Source organism: Vicugna pacos, chromosome 16, assembly GCF_048564905.1.
Source record: "Vicugna pacos chromosome 16, VicPac4, whole genome shotgun sequence".
In the NCBI taxonomy this organism is placed as follows: Eukaryota; Metazoa; Chordata; class Mammalia; order Artiodactyla; family Camelidae; genus Vicugna; species Vicugna pacos.
In genome coordinates this window covers 6,917,188-6,934,580 of record NC_133002.1, presented here as the reverse complement: position 1 = coordinate 6,934,580, position 17,393 = coordinate 6,917,188, and the positions used below count along the sequence as shown (strand labels likewise).

The 17,393-nt window shown below is 42.8% G+C and overlaps 1 protein-coding gene across 5 annotated transcripts in view; it reads right to left on the bottom strand.

Annotated features, from left to right (window-relative positions):
* Positions 1-1,431: 1,431 nt before the first annotated feature.
* Positions 1,432-17,393, bottom strand: part of AP2B1 (adaptor related protein complex 2 subunit beta 1) — a 115,202-nt gene continuing 99,240 nt past the window's right edge. For all 5 annotated transcript variants that reach the window (XM_072940365.1, XM_072940366.1, XM_006219203.4 and 2 more), the window contains 4 exons: positions 14,906-14,990; positions 13,895-13,981; positions 7,679-7,833; positions 1,432-1,884 (listed from right to left, as the gene is read on the bottom strand). In XM_072940365.1, coding sequence (XP_072796466.1) covers positions 1,810-1,884; positions 7,679-7,833; positions 13,895-13,981; positions 14,906-14,990 — 402 coding nt within the window. In that variant the 3' untranslated portion in view covers positions 1,432-1,809. The remainder of the gene's footprint in view (positions 1,885-7,678; positions 7,834-13,894; positions 13,982-14,905; positions 14,991-17,393) is intronic.

The following is a 17,393-nucleotide window of genomic DNA, read 5'->3' as shown; positions in this document are numbered from 1 at the left end:
CCTCCTCCCACCGCAGTCCTGTCTCCCTCCTGTTCTCCACATGCCTAAGGGCTGGTGAGCACAGGCCTTGGTCCCCGTCCCTCACCCCAGTAATTCTTCTCTTTGAGATTCTCAAGATTTAAGAAACTGCTTTGGGGGACCTGCTCCTCCAAGCTTTGCAGCTGGTATGTATCAGGGTCACTTCAGTCGTGATGGGGTTAGGGGTTAGTTTCTGCTCCTGTTTTCTATGATTCCTACTCTTGGACTCACTCTTAGATCTGAGTCCTACATGAGGCCTTTGGACCCCAAAGCATCTCCGATTTGAGCAGGGCATCTAACCAGTGGTCTTGGTCATGGACCCTGAGTCCTGGGTGCCAGGCAACATTAAATGCCCAAAGATCCAACAGCGTGAACACTGCTTAAGAGCTCACAAGACTGGTGTTCTGGGCATGTAGCATTCTTCAACAGAACACAGCCAGTGTGTCCAGGGGATGGGGGCCCTCACATCTCCCAATCTTTCGAGAAATGACAGGAACCGGTGGCCCCCTGAGGTGATCTCAACTGCCTGGGAGCCTCAGGAGCGCAAGTGAAGAGAGATCAGAGAGCTGAAGGGATGAAGTGAACGTGTGGCGTCCCGCAGCTCACTCCACCCCGCACCCACCCTGCCGCCCCGGGAGTGCATTAGCTACTCCTTCATCCTGGCACGGGGACCACCTTCAAGTAATGGAAAAGACACCCTGCTGCCACCTGATGCCAATGCACGGGGCGCCGAAGTCAGCACGGAGTACGAGAAGAGCCGTAAAGAAGCAGGCACGGAGAAGGGCAGAGAAAGGCGTCCGGGAAAAGAAAACTAATGGTACTCCTGCAGTGAAGACAGCACTGACGGGGATTCAGGAGATCCAGCCCCGCGCCTCTGAACAGTTAACAGGCCTTAAAGTCTGTTTCAATTCTAAAACTAAGATTTTAGATCTGAACTGGACCTGAGAATTAAATCCAGAGCAGGAGGCAGGGGAAGGGCATTTTGGTTCCTGTTTCGCATCTCTACTCGAATTCCTTTATCAGTGTTATTAATGGATTAGATGAGGAAAGGAATGTACTAAGTTCTCATTTTTTCTCAGCCTTGCTGGTGCTGACAGGTCCTATTTCCTCAACGCTGAGACATCAAGGAAGGAAGGCCACCATTCCCCACTGCGGAGCATCAAATGAGATGATGACACAGGAAAATAAGAAGGAAAGGCAATTTGGAGAGGAAAAAAAGTGAAAACTCAGCGGCCGGCCGAGGACAAGGCTGCCACAGATAAAAGAACCCCCGCAGGGTGGGCGGGTCACCGCGTCTCTTCCCCAGGGCTGTGCGGTTAACGCCGGGGGGCAGTTGTTTTAACACCTTCTACCAGTTACACACTGTTCCCTCAGTTTCTCATATGTACAAAAATATAAAACAATAAAGTGCAGTTTATGTTTCAGTGACACTTTTCCTTGCTTTAATTTTGTTTTTTGGTCTTTTTCTGCTTTTGAAACAAGCTCTCAATTACAAAATATCAAACTACACTCGAAAATGCCAGCCACTGGCACAGGATGGAGAAGCCCACAAGTAAGGACAGAGAGCAGCAGGTGGCAAGAGGTGGGAAGTGACTGAAGCAGTGGTTACAAATGTTCACAGGAAGCTAAAACTATCCAACAGGTTGGCCCTAATGTTAGCACAGGTTAGACTAGTCACTACCTTGGCGGGTGGCCTCAGTGTGTCTGGGTTCAGAGTCTACACGGCAATACAGTTTCCTCCAGTTAAGAGTTCTTGGTTTGCACCGATCACAGGGCAAACAGACCAGTTTATTAGTTTTTCAAAATGCTGTCGTAGACCTGATAGATGTACTGGGAGACTTCAGGAGCTCTGCACTTCAGCGACAGCTGTTAAGAGGGAAAAGACAAGGAAGATCAGCATTAACTTGAGAGGCATCCAATTCTCAGTTCAAAGAAAACTTTTTTTTTTTATTATTTACCCCCCCCCTTTTTAAATTGAAGTATAGTCAAGTTTATAATGTTGTATCAATTTCTGGTGCACAGTGTAAAGTTTCAGTCATACATATACCTAAATATATTCCTTTTCATATTCTTTTTATTATAGGTTACTACAAGATATTGAATATAGTTCCTTGTGCTATACAGAAGAAACTTGTTTATCTATTTCATATATAGTAGCTGGTATCTGCAAATCTCGAACTCCCAATTTATCCCTTCCCACCCTTTCCCCCGGTAACCATAAGTTTGTGTTCTATGTTTGTGAGTCTGTTTCTGTTTTGTAAATAGTTCATTTTTGTCTATTTTTAGATTTCACATGTAAGTGATATCATATGGTATTTTTCTTTCTCTTTCTGGCTTACTTTCACTTAGAATGATGATCTCCAGGTCCATTCATGTTACTGCAAATAGCGTTAGTTTATTCTTTTTTATGGCTGAGTAGTCTATCTATCTATCTATCTATCTATCTATCTATCTATCTATCTATCTATCTATCTATCTATCTATCTATCTATCTATCTCCAGTTATCTGTTGATGGACATTTAGGTTGTTTCCATGTCTTGGATATTGTAAATAGTGTTGCTATGAACACTGGGGTGTGCATGTATCCTTTCGAATTAGAGTTCCCTCCAGATATATGCCCAGGAGTGGGATTGCTGGATCATATGGTAAATCTATTTTTAATTTTTTAAGGAATCCCTGTACTATTTTCCATAATGGTTGCACCAAACTACATTTCCACCAACAGTGTAAGAGGGTTCCTTTTTCTCCACACCCTATCTGGCATTTATCATTTGTGGACAAAGAAACTTTCTGATTCAAGGGGAAAGGAGCTTTTATCACTGAGTAGCCAAATGAAGAGATCTTGTTAATAGTTTCTGTGAGTTTTAGATTTTCAATTTAATCAATGTCAAGCTGTGCTGTGTTTCTACCTGCATTCTACGTGGATCTATGAGGTTAGGAAATAATCCATACAAAAAACACTGAGGCCTGACTGTAGGGGAATGGATGTTCTACTGCTTTGCTAAGAGTCAAAGGGATTATTACCAGATAAAAAGAGAAGGCTTAAAACCCTGAACTTGGCGGTCATTTCAGCTGTTTGCCTCAGTTTCTGTCTGACAAGGATGGTTATCTCAGTCCTAATTCAGGAGGATGTACAATTAAGGAAAATAAAAGCATTAAGTTATAGGTCCAAGGCACTAGACTTTCCTGTAGTATACTGAGGAGAGCTCACACTGTTGGGGTAAACTAAGAACTAATACAAAAAGACATTCACTGAGTGTAACCATACAGCAACTTGTGCCAACAGTTTAATCTTTCATTTCCTGCCTCTTGCTCAGGCAGATCAGATACTTCCGATACCACCCTACTTCACCACCACCGCCTCTTCCTCTAGTCTAACAATTACCAAATTAAAATGAAAATACTGAAGAGATTTCAGTGCTGAACACTGAGATTTTCACTCTGTGGGTCAATAAGCACAAAATTTAAACCCAGATTTAGACTCATGAATTGTACCAGATTAGGCAAAGCACTATTAACAATAATATAATCGCAGAAGCATGCAAACCACATTGAGAACCAGAAAATTTAATATTTGCTTTTTGTATTACTGACATCATGCTCTTGTCTGTTAAGGTAGATTAACAGAAGTTGTCTTTAATGACATATTACCATGAGATTGGATTATTTTACCTCTTTATTCTCTTATTAGAGACTCTGGATGACTTAACATAGTATAAAAGGTGAGAAAATATTCCTGGCAAAAATGTCAAGATGATATTGGTCAACTCTGAATTTCTTGAGAACACTTACATCCTCAAAACTTAGTGAGGTTTTTAAAAATGCAAAAAAAAAAAAACAAACACCAGCCAAACAAAAGAAAAAAAAACATCAAAAGAGATTCTATTTATTTATAGCTTTAATATTCAGCCTCCAGGGCATTTTCAAAGTTGCTGCATGACATTAATCAGGAAGACAATTCTGATGAACATAAGACAAAACAAATATGCAACTAATTTAAGAAAATAAACAGGGAAAGGAAACAGCTCCCTATTTTGGTCAAAGTTGCAGCTATAGGCATTTCCCTTGACTTCCAAGCTCCCTACAGAGGCAATCTGTACCTCCTCCTCCACAGCCTCTCCACTGTCAATGTTGTAGAAATTCCTCCTGGGAGAGAATGTGGGTTCAGAAAAGGAGGAGGAGAGGAAGCTAAAAAGAGTAAGAACAGCCTAAGGGAGTGAGCTCCCAGACTAAAGGGGGGTAGTTTCTCTCTCCCAAAATACTGTCCTATATTTTTTCTCACCTTTGTAACAATCCTTGAACTTCTACCAGATGGAGATTCATTTTTTTGTTCAGGACTGACAAGGAAATGTTGCCTTCCTCAATAAAAGCACAATCTCATCTGCCAAGCTTAGAACTGGCAGACAGTCACAGACTGACCAGGCCTGGACACTGAGAGTTTCAGCTGTTCTTTGGTGGGGGAGAGGGGAGAAGAAAAGAATCTCTCTCTCTGGACTGTTACATCACCCCTCCGCCCCGGCAGCCATCAACAAGGGGTCAAGTATAGACTTTAACCTATCCCTTGCTTCCTGACTGGTACAGCTAAGACAAGCTTGGGGGGGGGGAAAAGATCTTGCTAAATCCTGAGGAAAGCAAAAGGGAAACATACATAAAGAACCAAAAAGCTACATAATCTGACTCATAAAATATAGCTAGGACTCTGCATATCATTTTATATGGCTCCTAAGGGAAAAGAGGCCTTCCCAGGGTTTTCACTTTTCAACTGCTAGTCTGCTTATGTGACACATCTTTAACACCAACCACTCAGGAATGCCACCCACCTAGACTCGCTGAGGGAAGGAGTCACCTCTCCTGCCTAGGTAAGCTGAGGACTTACACACCCATGTTGTCTTCTTTTTTTTTTTTTTTTTGAGGAGGGGGTGTAATTAGGTTTATTTATTTATTTTCAGAGGAAGTACTGGGGATTGAACCCACGACCTCATGCATGCTAAGCATGCACCTTACCACTTGAGCTATACCCTCTCACTGCCACTTCTGGTTTAGAGCCTGGAACACATTCTTCTTCACCTCAGACATGTTATCTTTCTAAGTGAGATATAGCTACTTAGAGAGATGAGACATCTTCCTTATGGGATAAACATACTTTCTTAATGAAATACAGTAAGGGGGTGGAGGGAAGTGATTTATCCACTTCTCAGGAGACAAAGGGACCATCAATCCTCATGCGTTAGTACTGGCTCAACAGCTTTCTTTTCTCCTTAATACCCAGCTGAGATCACATTGATGGTACAATAGGTGTTCAGGGTGAGGGAGAGAAGGGAATGAACCTGAGTGGTTCTCAAGTCTGGAACATCAGTCAGGGGAATGAATGGGTCAGGCCTGTGTCAGACGCTTGATGCAAAATTTAGATGGTTTTGTGGGCAGAGGGAACCCAGTCACCAGATGGATGGAAAATAGGAAAGAGGGCAAGGAAGTATATAAATTCACTGTTTAAATTTATCGAGGAGGAGAGGAGAAGGGGAGGGAAGGACGTAGGTGTGGCTCTAAAAGGGCACCATGAGAAGAGGATCTCATTGGATCATTTCTTATAACTGCATGTGAACCTACAAGTATCTCAAAATACAAATTTTAAAAATATACAGGAGAGGAAATGTCCCTCAATGGATGTATAAATATGTGGTATATCCGTATAGTGTACTACTACTTCATAATAAAAAGGAACAAAGGATTAATATATGCAACGACTCAGACGGACGTCGAGGGTGTGCGAAGTGAAAGAAAAACAGTCTCAAAAGGATACATGCTGTATGAATTTAATTTATATAACATTGTTAAAATGACAAAATTATAGTAATGGAGAACAAACATATCAGTGGTTGCCAGGGCTGAGGGCTGGAGTGAGGGTCTAACTATAAAGAGATGGCAAGAGGGAGGTTTTCTGTGGTGATGGAACAGTTCTGTGTCCTGACTATGGTGGTAGTTACAAATCTATACATGTGATTAGATTCATAGTACTGTAGATTCCTTAACCACCCCCCCAAAAAAGTTAACGATGTAAAAACTGGTGACTATGAAACAACAAAACTCTGTCTTCAATTATTTCAAAATACAAAGTTAAAAAAAATTTTAAACCAACTGTTTAGGGCAACTTAGGTCTTTCTCAAAATTCTCATTATCCTTTCTTATAATGAAGAGAAAGAATACAGCAGAAGTTGTGTGAGATACCTGAATTCAAAACCCAACCAACCTACCAACAAGTTACATGATCTTGAACAAGTCACTGATCATTCTTAACCTTGGTTTCCTTATCTGCACTCTGGGAGTAATCATGCGTCTTTAATCTAGCTGAGATGGAAGACTGTATACAATAATGGATGATAAAAAAACAAAGTAAACAAACACAAATATACATACATTGAGGAAATTTCTAGGGAAGTAAGTGGAATTATTTCATAAGATCTTGATTTTACAGTGAAAACCTGTCCCTCCAAGAGCAGAGAGAGGCTGTGCTTCTTGTGGAACTCAAGGAAAACACCAGGGTAGTTTCTTGCAAAAAAAGACAAGGGTGGAGGAGCAGGGGGAGGAGTGTATACTTTATGGGGGAAGCCCAAAGTTTCTCCCTTCACAAATGCTTGGGCAAAAATCTAGCTGGATAGGACTCAGCGGCTCACACATGCACGCGAGTCCAGCTTGCTTCAAGGGAGGGAACTAGTGGCAAAACACCAAGGATTTTCAGTGGTGCTAGTCCCTTGACATATGCCAGTGAAAAGAGGCTTGTCTTAAAATGAAGGACTGGGCGCACAGACTTTTCTCAGATACATGAATAAGAAGCTCCCTTAATATACTGAGTATGAAGCTCCCTCAGAGTTATTCAATTACTGAAACTTATTCTTCTTGTCACTTTCCTGTCCCCTCATTCAGAACAGCCTACAAAAGCCTCAAACATGACAGAAGAATACGAGATTTCCCCTACCACAAGGGTTTTTCTTTTACTTTACAAAAGACAGATGACAAGCAGCATCCTATTGGGAGATCACATTTTACAACAGGAAACACCTAGGTGCCCAGAGCCCAGGGTATAAAGCTTTGTTGTTTAGCAAGGCAACTCTAAAAATATTGCCAGAATTTTAATTTTAGTCCAGTGTGGTACTGAAGGAAGTTTTCTAAGGTCCCCTTACAGGACATGAAAGATGTGTCTCATTTTGCCTTGACTTTCACAAGTATTTAGGACATAGGACATTGCTAAAAAAGGCTCATGTCTAGGACTCTGATACCCTTAAGTCCACAAGCAGGAATGAGCTTGACATGAGCTACGTAAAACAATCCTCTTAGCAGCTTGTCACAGTACCACACAGGTATGCTAGCTAAGTATTAACCAGTACTGATGAAGCTGCCAAGTTCTGTGAGCAACTCTGTATATACCAGGCAGAGTCCAAGGCACTCCTGCTGCCAGAGGCACCGTGCCTATTGGATGGGGCAGACCATGCAGACAGAAGGCCTTTTAAGGAGGCAACTGGAGACTTCTTTACTGACTGCTTGTTTTGGATATCTGGGGTCTGAAACACCTCCTCCAGGTCTTTCTAGGATGCTAAGAAAAAAATGAAAGGGCTCTTACCTCCGTCTTTGAACCCATCTCACCCATTCTGAGAAAGGCCTTACCGTGTAATTGGGATTTCCTGGCTGGATACGTAGCTCGGCCAAAATCCAAATGCCATTAGTGAGCTTCAGGGATTGGTACAGCATGTCCTGCCCTTCCACGTTCCTCTTGGCAATAGTATAAACATTGTTGTTTTGCAACTTGCTGGAAACAGTGTCTAGAAACACAGATTCAAAATTCAACACCTTCAGTTAAAATAACAAACAAATGTGCTATGAGCCATGTGTGCTCAAGTCCCTTGACAAGCACCGTCACATGTATATGTGCACATTTCAGAGAGTCTTTCTCCCACTAGAGCAATGGGTGAGGAAGAGGCTCCCGAAGTGCCTGCCTATCACATTTCCAGAACAGAAACAGAATAAGGTGCAACTAGCTTTAAGAGTAAGAATTATCTGAGGAGATAATGGTGGGTCAGGAGTTAGTAATGTTAACCAGATGCACGGGTGTGCCACGGTGACTGCCATGTTGGGATTCACTTTGGGAAAGCTGGTCCCCTTTCACTGGGATACAAAGACTGAAAATCAAATCTATACACTACCTCCCAAGTTGTAACTACTTCACTGTGAGTCACTTTGGCCTCAACTGCCAGGATCAGAAAAGGGCACAGAGTTGTAGAAATCCTGCAAGTCAAATTTATTAACCTGGCTGTTAATTTTTTTTTTTAAACAGGCAAATAGTTTCTTAAGTCTGTGGGGAATGCCATGCCCCAAATTAATAATGAAACAAATTGTCTCAATAGAAGACTTTGAGAAAGATGGAAGCAGTGCAAAGATGATTGCTCCAGGCCCTGTAACCGCAGCTGCTGCTGCTGGTCAGAGAGGAGGCCTTCACAGTCACCAACCCTGGGGAAGAACAGGTTGGTGTCTGGGGTCTTGCTGTGACTACAGCATCAAAGAGACATAATATTGTAGAATTAAAGGTCATTTATCTCTCCTTGCCCTCTTACTACTGATATGAAATGTTGCAGCATTAGACAAAGAGAAACTTTACGAATAGAGATGATAAATGCTGTCTTTTTGTTGATAGTTTATTATGTTCATTTCTGATGAGAATTCAAATTACTCAGGAACTAAACTCTCTCCATATAAATTACTCAGGAACTAAATTCTCACCACATTCTATGGTGCTGTCTAGGAAATGGCTGCCATGAAGGATGGTCTTTCTGCTCTCCTAGACAGCAGACTCTGAGCACGGGGACCCTAGAGTTTTGGGTATCTGGGGTCTGAAGCATCTCCTCCAGGTCTTCCCACAGTATCTGAGACACAATGGGCACCTGCCGTCGACACTTGTGACTAGGCCTTTGATTCAGGTGTTGGAGATGCTGATAAGTACATAATGCCACACACATTAAAAAACATCTATATATGTACGAATGTATGTATGTATTATTTTATTGAAGTATACTTGGTCTATAATATTGTGTTAGTTTCAGTACAGCAAAGTGATTCAGGGAGATATCTATCTATCTATCTATCTATCTATCTATCTATCTATCTATCTATATCTCTCTCTATATATATCTATATTTTTCAGGTTCTTTCCCACTATAGGTTATTATGAGATATTGAATATAGTTCCCTGTGCTATAAAGTAAATCCTTTTTGTTAACCTATTTTACATATAATAGAAATGTGTATCTATTAATCGTATACTTCTAATTTGCACCCCCTCCCTTTCCCCTTCAGGAACTTTAATTTTGTTTTCTACATCTGTGAACCTAAAAACCAATCTATTTAGATGTGGTTGAATTTTTGAAGGTAGATCCTGCCTTGACTTCTTTCTCTCACATTCAAACTAGTGAGAGCTGAGGGGAAGAGGCCACTCATTAAACAACTGTACCACATTTCATTATGACTGAATTTCTCCCCTTTTATTTCTAAGGTTTTCACTAACACCAAGCAAAGTAGTTGTAACTTAATAATTAGCTCCCCTTGAGGAGCCAGAAAGTGTATCTTGGGGTAGTTACACACAAGACTGTCGGAGGAAGGGGCCTCAATACGCTTTTTCATCACCTTCTGGTGGGGGGAGTCAGGCAGTTCTGGCTGTCACCTGGGTTCCCACAATGAAGGGCTCTTGCAGCTGCGACTGCGTTGCTAGGCAACATCACCAGCTGGAGTTTGGCTAACGCCTCTGACAGGACTGTCTTTAACACAGGGGGATTGCTTTAAGTTGTAAAAGCCATTCCCAACTTTCAAGGCTTTTGCCCATTTCCAAGACAATACACACAGTAGGAGCTTTTGTTGACGATCCACCTTGTAGCATAGGCACAAACATGTTCTAGACAATATGTACAGCAAGGCCTAGATGTCTACAGATGTCTCATGATTTTACATCCAAGTAAGAGACGACAGGCTCAGAAATGGATGCACACACGCACGCACACGCATGCATGCGCACGCGCACACACACACACACTCACCTCTTCCAGAATTAGAAAACATGGCAAACAGCCAGGTAGAATAAGCAAAGTGAATGGATGTAACTTTAACGCATTTGGAAGCATTCGTTAGGAACCTGGCTCTGCTCCTACTGAATCATGATTTCCATCAGAAGGCTGAATGGAAGGAGGGTTCTATAACAGAAGTATGTGTGAGTCAGTTTTTATAAACCTTGGATAGTAGGTTTGCGCTAGAGGGTATGTAGATGGCAGGATAATCGATGCTGCTAAATGCACCTAGTAAGAAGGGCAATGGGAGCTTCCCAGCCAGCCTGGGATAGGCTTCTCGACAAGACAGCACAGATTTTTAAATATCTGAATGTCTGGGAAACACGATGGAATCTTAACAGTTGTGAGACTTTGAGAATGGGAGTGTAAAGATACTGAGATCTGCCCTAAAGGATAGAGTTTTAACAGATGATCAAATATGGGTTACACTTGCTTCAGGATGTGATTTCTTTTGGTTCATTTGTCTCCTACCTCACATTTGGCTTTGGGTCTGGGGTCAGGGTCTAAAAATCTTAGAAGGTGTGAGGATGGTCCTCCCTCCTTCATCCTGCTACTTTGGCTAAGGTCACAGCTCTTCCAGCAGCAGTAAAAGTGAAGAAGGTCCTCAGAGAGTGGGAAGGGGAATCTGCACGTGGGACCCAGCTGTGGTCTTCATTAGCTAGTCTGCAACCACTGTGACGCTGAAAACAACACTTTTTACCATCTGAACAACCAAACTATACTTAAGTGCTGGCTGGCAAAACATCTGCATTTATGAACTATTCCAAAGGATGGGGAGAACCACGAGAACACAAAGAAAGAAAGAGCACCCTCACCTAGTCCCTGTGTCAGAAGAAGTATCTGTCCCTCACTAGAGTGCCCGACTAGTGAATACAGATACTACGTGCCTGAGCTTTTCACTGTATAATAAACAATTAAAAAACCAGGTTTGCAGACTGCTTGCCAGAAAGATTCCTTGCTGGATATGGCTGGAGATGCAACTATTTCCTGTGTACAGCGGTCCCAGACATGTACTAACCCCAAATGCAGCTACAATATAAGCTGCAAAACAGGTTCGTACAGACTGCTTAACACCAGTAGAGATGACCAGTGCTAGGTCCTTTCTGATCTAATATTCTCTAGGATTTACACAACTAGTGCCTATCATACACTCCTTTCTATTAAGGTCTAATTATCAAGGCTTAGGAAGAGGGTCCCTTTTCTTCCTTCACCCCTAGAAGAAATGGGAGAGCAAAAGTAAAAGCTCAACGCTAGGCTGGTCAGTCCTTTAGACCTGTGCCTTCCTGCAGCCCTCTGAGTGTTAGCGCCATCTGTCAAATGTCTACTCTGGCACAGAAAAGCTATTTAAAGTGTTGGTGCTACTGTGATTAGGGCAGATCAGCTGGAAAGGATGGTATTTTTAGCTTCCAGCTAGACCCAGGGTGTTGAATCAGAAGGCACTAAACCTGAAAATGTTCATTTTAACAGAGCCCTCAGACTGGGGAAGTGTAAAGGCCAGGGCACTCCAGACCCGGGGTGGAGGCAGAGCAAAGGCTAGACAGGATCAGCTGCAGGAAGTGGTCTTGTATGAGGTTAGCAGTGATTTTGTGTGGGAAATGATGGCCTGGGCTCCTGGAGGAAACGAGGTGGCTGTTCTTTCCTCTGCTTTCCCACATGCTGCACTGCCACAGAGCAGCCTGTCACTGGAAAACCGAGTCACTGGAATTTGGAGCACCCGAGGCAGGGAGGAACTGGCATGAGGCCATGGCAGAATGGATCAGAACCGAATTTGCTCCGGGAAAACATTCCAGTTTGCATCAGAAGACACAGCCCCATTGGGAGAAAGGCCAGACACCTCTTCTTTGGCAAGATCACAAATGCACATCAAGGTGCAGTAAGGGTTCAGAGCCCTAATGTGGAAGCAGGGATATCTTTTCCATTACTCGGCAGGCCGGACTAAAGGCCTGTCACCCAAACTCTCATTTTCTTTTTTGAAAAAACATGTCCCTTTCATACTGGACCTCTGAACCCAAATCTGTTTTCCAATCACTCTGGCCTTTCCCTGCTCTCTATAAGCCAGAATTTCCCAGATCATGCACGTTCATGGAATGTCGGTGTTTCATGAGATGGTTTTGTGACTTTAAACTCCACAGTCAAGTAAAGTCAGTTAACACTGAGTTAAACTGGTTTCCTCAGTGCCGGAGGTCTCAGCCTCCAGTGTGCTCAGGTGCAACGGCAGCTTCCAACAGGGGCACACCACACACGTCCTGCCCAACCTGAGCTGACCACAGACCCTTTTCTGAGGGACAAGTGTTCTCGGGAGCCTAATACATGAAATGCTGCCTCAGGACTGACTACACGAGGGTGACTATAACTAAGGGCCTGGGTACAGAGGCTGCTTCTCTGACAGGACCCACTCTGGCTCTCGCCGTTAGCCACTGCAGACTCTGCACCTGAAGCTTCCTGAAAAACAGCTCACACTGTGGGAAGCTGTCCACTCTCCCGTACTCATCAGAGGAGGTTCGTGGTAACTGATCAGCAAGCCTCATAGAGAGACAGATAACACCGCCACCTACCTAGAGTATGGCACCCGAAACAGCTCAGTCAAGTATGATTTTTTTTGGTGAAAACTCAGCAAAAATCTGGTTTTGTATTAAAGCTACATAACCAGTCAGGGTGGGAAACCTATACCAAGAGTATGCTCGGAAGGAGGCAGATATGCGGTATTTCTGAAGAACCAACTACCTAGTTATTACAACGGAAGTTATAGGCCACCACTCCCTCAAACGCGTCTCCAAGGCCTCAGGAGAAGCCCTGTTAGAAAAGACCTGTCTGAACACAGACGACGGGTGCATCCCAGAACCCCGACTCCCCACCCCGAATTAAAAACAACAAGCTGAAATGAGAAGACAGTGAGTTGTTTTCTCTTTCTGCACCACTGTGCTGCCTCCTCCCGCCGCTGCGGGGCTCCGGCTACCCTGGAGGACGGCGGCCTGCTGGAGGGAGGAAGCGATGGGTAGTGAAGAAGAGGCGGCACTGACCAAGCACCAAGGCTCACTTCAATCAAACTCAGATAGCCTTGGACTAATCTCAAAAGAGAGAGGGAGATCGGGCCAAAGGCAAGACTCAGAACAGCTCTGGGCTCTTCCACTCCGGAGGAACACTTCAGTGGAACAAAGCCCCAGGGACTGACAGCTGCTGCTGTTCCTCCTCTCCCGTTCCCTCCCTGATGTTCTATTACAGTAATAAAGGTAACTACATGCAACAGGGCCTGGAGCTTTCAAATGGTGACAGAAGAGGCTGGTATCATCATGTGGAAGCTGACACAAGGCAAGAAAGAAGAAGGCTACCAGCTAGGTTTTAATCAACTATGATGTATTCTTGTTTAGTCATAAATACAGGATTCCAAATAAGCATCTCAGAAAGGGCCACTACTGCGGGCTGATGTAAAAAAGACAAATAATCCTTTTAATTCTGGGGGAATACGTATTTTCAAGTGCCACTTCAATTGCGTGATGCTTAGAATGTTCAAATAAAATGACTAACACATGTTCAACTACTGAAGAGCTGGGTAGGTGGATCCACTCTAGTTCTTTTCTTACATCTGTTAGCTTGTAAGTAATCTAGTACCTACATCAAAACATCCCAAGTTTTTAAAGAGAAGTTTGCAAAGTAATACCATATATTTACCAGAAATAAGGTGCATATGAAAGAGGCAGGGAACAAAAAGACAAAATTCAGCTATCTAATTTAACTTACTGAGATGAAAATAAAATTCAGAGTCATTACTCACCAGCATTTAAATGACACTCCTTAATCTGAAACTGAAGTTCGTTTTCGTTGGGAATATCCTTCCATGTTGCAAGGAAGACCTGGCGCTCTGCACGGGGAAGCAGACGGAAGGGAAGGATGTGCACCATCTGTCAATATCCTGACGTCTACGGCCTGTACCAGCCCTCCTGTGGAATGCTGGCTCTTGCCACACAGCCAGCAGCAGCCTGGGGCTGGGGCCACCTCTTAGCTATGCAGAGATGCTCTCCTCCCAGTCAAATAACCCCCCATGAGCAGCACTAAGATAAACTGGAAAGAAGTTTACATCTAGGGTTTAGTTTTGGCTCCAGTGCTTTCCTATTTGGGTGACTTGGGGAGTAAGCCTTGTGACTTTACTGATCCTTCATTTCATCACATATTATTACATCCGCCTACCCTCCCCAGAGAGCTGTTGTGAGAATCAAACCAGTGAAGTGCCAAAACAACCTAGTATGCACTGGTAAAAACTAGTGTCCTAAGTAAGGGAAGAGAGAAGAATCAACAACTGCATGAGGGGTACTAATGATTTATTCCAGATTATCGAATTCTTATCCTGAGACAGTAAAAGCTTAGTACAGGGCTAAGTGCTAAATTTGCCTGTACTACATCAAATCATTATAAAAACTACTTCTGCTTTGTAAACTTGGAAACTGAAGCTCAGAAAAATTAAGCCCCTTGCTACAACTACACAGCTAATCAACAGCCAAGCTGAGATTCAAATCTAGATCTGCTTGGCACCAAGCCACTTACTCTGTACACTGGGGTGACTAGATTATTCAGACAATGGGCATTGTGATTTAAAGACCAACAGCAAAGCAAGCTCAGCTGTGACTCAGATGAATACATACTTAGCAATTTTCAGAGCTTGAGAATAGCCTCACCCCATTTTTTAAACCTCAAAATAACTTGTTCTTCTGGGGTTATGCTCTGCCTGACATTCAGAGTAAGGGCAAAGGTATATTTGGCAGAAGGACAGGAGGACATATGTACTTACCCATTTTGCCATCTTCTACAAAAAGCACATTGAGTGGGATGAGGCAGCTGAAGTAGAAGACATCAATATTGTTTTTCACAGCCACCTGCCAGGAAAGTAGCAAGGGAAAATTAGGACATCATAGGAAGCCAGGTAGGAGGGAAAGAACAGTTATATGTCTAGAAATATACCACCCCATTTCCTTCCTCTTTTAGACCGTGCAGGAAATCCCAAATCAAGACACACCAGCCCATACACTGCAAAGTCTGTCCTTGCTCATCCACTGGCAGAGCACTGTCGCCAGTCTGCAACTCTCCCTCTCTCTGGGAGGAGCCCCAGGAGGGATGAATTCCCGGCACAAGTTCTATACCTAGAGTAATCTACTCCATTATTATGCATTTCTATGGTTATAAATAGTAGTGGCTGTTATCACTTACTAAGTACCTATTAATGACAGTATTTCTAATCTTCATCGTAACTATCACAAACAAAGTAGTAAGTGTTACTCCTCTCTCATTTTACGGATGAAGAACTGAGGTTCAGCAAGATTAACTAACACTCAGTGTCACATTGTCAGCACACAGAAGAACCAGGATTCAAATGTAAATTTGACCCTAAGTCTTGACTTTCCCCTCCACAATAACTGGTGCCATACTGCCCCTGATCTTTTTCTCAAATACCACCATTAAAGTGCTTTCTTTTATAAAATCTTATTTTCTAAGTCATTGGACTGGAAAAGCTTGTTGGCTCAAACACTGGAAAATCTGATGATTTTAGGAAGGAAAAGCCCATGAACAAGAGAAGAAATGAGTCTTCTCATAATACAGGCTTCTGGATTTGGGCAGGTTGTGAATCTACCATGGCCTGTCCAACCCACAGCATGCCATTTATATATATATTTTAAAAAGCTACAGTAAGTACTTTTATTCAGGGGCAACACTGATTGGTGGATCTATTCAGAAACAGGCCAAATCCACTGTGGCAGATTATAAGAACCATATACTATAAGAAGGGAGAGACGGGGAGAATTGCTCTGAACCACCACCTCCCACTGGCTTCTGTCACTAGTGACTTTCCTAGCTATGCTCTTGGCACCACAGAAAAATATTTCTCTGGGTGAGTTTTATAATCAGTAACTATGCTTATTTCTCTCTCATTTTGCTCTAAGAAAATAAAGGGAAAATGTGCTTATTCAGCACCACTATTCTCCCTTCCCCCCTCCCCCTTTTGGGGCAAACGTTCACACTTCAACAGCACACTGAGATCCAAATTTCCTCTTTCTTAAGTACTTTCAGTCCTTTTACATTTGTCATTAACTCATCTTCCCCACCTTTAATAGTACCTTTATTTCATCCTTCATAATTTGGTTTGGGTATGTCTACTCGATACAGTCTGCTCTCTTTCCCAGAAGAATTCATCAAATTATTTTCCTTGTAAGTTTTGCATTTAACCTTTCAATTGCCAGCCCCCAGGAGTTTCTGACCTATATCACATAATCTGATGCCCAAAATGCTGAGACAGCAGAAGCCTCAAAAAGCTTGAGTCTGGTGAATGCAAGCAGAGTGACTAACCTCAGGAAAGAGGGACCTTAGACAGTCTTTAAAATGTACTAGAGCACCACTTCAAAAGACTCGTATCAGCTGTGGGCTTCTGGGAAAGAAGTATTTTCTAACTCATCTGGTACTCCACAATGAGAGAAGGAGAGCTCTTATTTCAAGTCAGGGCACCAAGAATAACTTGAGGGAGTGCCAAGCTCTGTAAAGGGCATTTAGAAGTGAAAACTGGATGTGGTACAGGCATATGAAATGCCAGTGACTATCATTACTAGCACCTTTGAATGGAAAGCAATTATATCTCACATGGCTCACGTGCAATTCATTCAAACATCTACTAATGTTTCTATGTCCCAAGCATTTGATATATAAGGAATGACAGAGATAATATCATCCTTGTCTTCCAAGAGATAATGTTAGTGGTTCTTAACTAAAGACTTGTATTAGAATCATCTGGAGAGATTTCTCAAAACAGATGCCAGGGCTCCATCCTATACATATATATAAATAAAACAATCCCTGTATCTGGGACCTGGCGCCTGTATTTTGGAAAAAGATCCTAGGAAGACCAACCAGACAAACAATTAATTTAGAACAACGCTACCTAAGAAGTCTGCGTGGGCTTATAAATAGCTCGTTCTTCCAGTTGGAGCCCTCTGTCAATGGAAAAGACATGAAAAGCTCTTCCAGGTCAGCAGTGCTAAGCCATTCTGCCCTGAGGACTCTTTTGACCAACAAATGAAAGCCAGGGACCCTCTTTCAGAAAATCGTATATGCAACACTTCCACAAAAACTTCAGGGGTTTCAGCACACCCTGAACACTATTCCTGGACTTCTGTTCTGGAATAATTCTCTGAGAAGCTGAGACACCCAAATCAGAGGGATGACACAGTGGTTCCGAACATGGACTCGGGAACCAGACCAGACCATCTGATTTCAAACTCTGACTCTGTCAC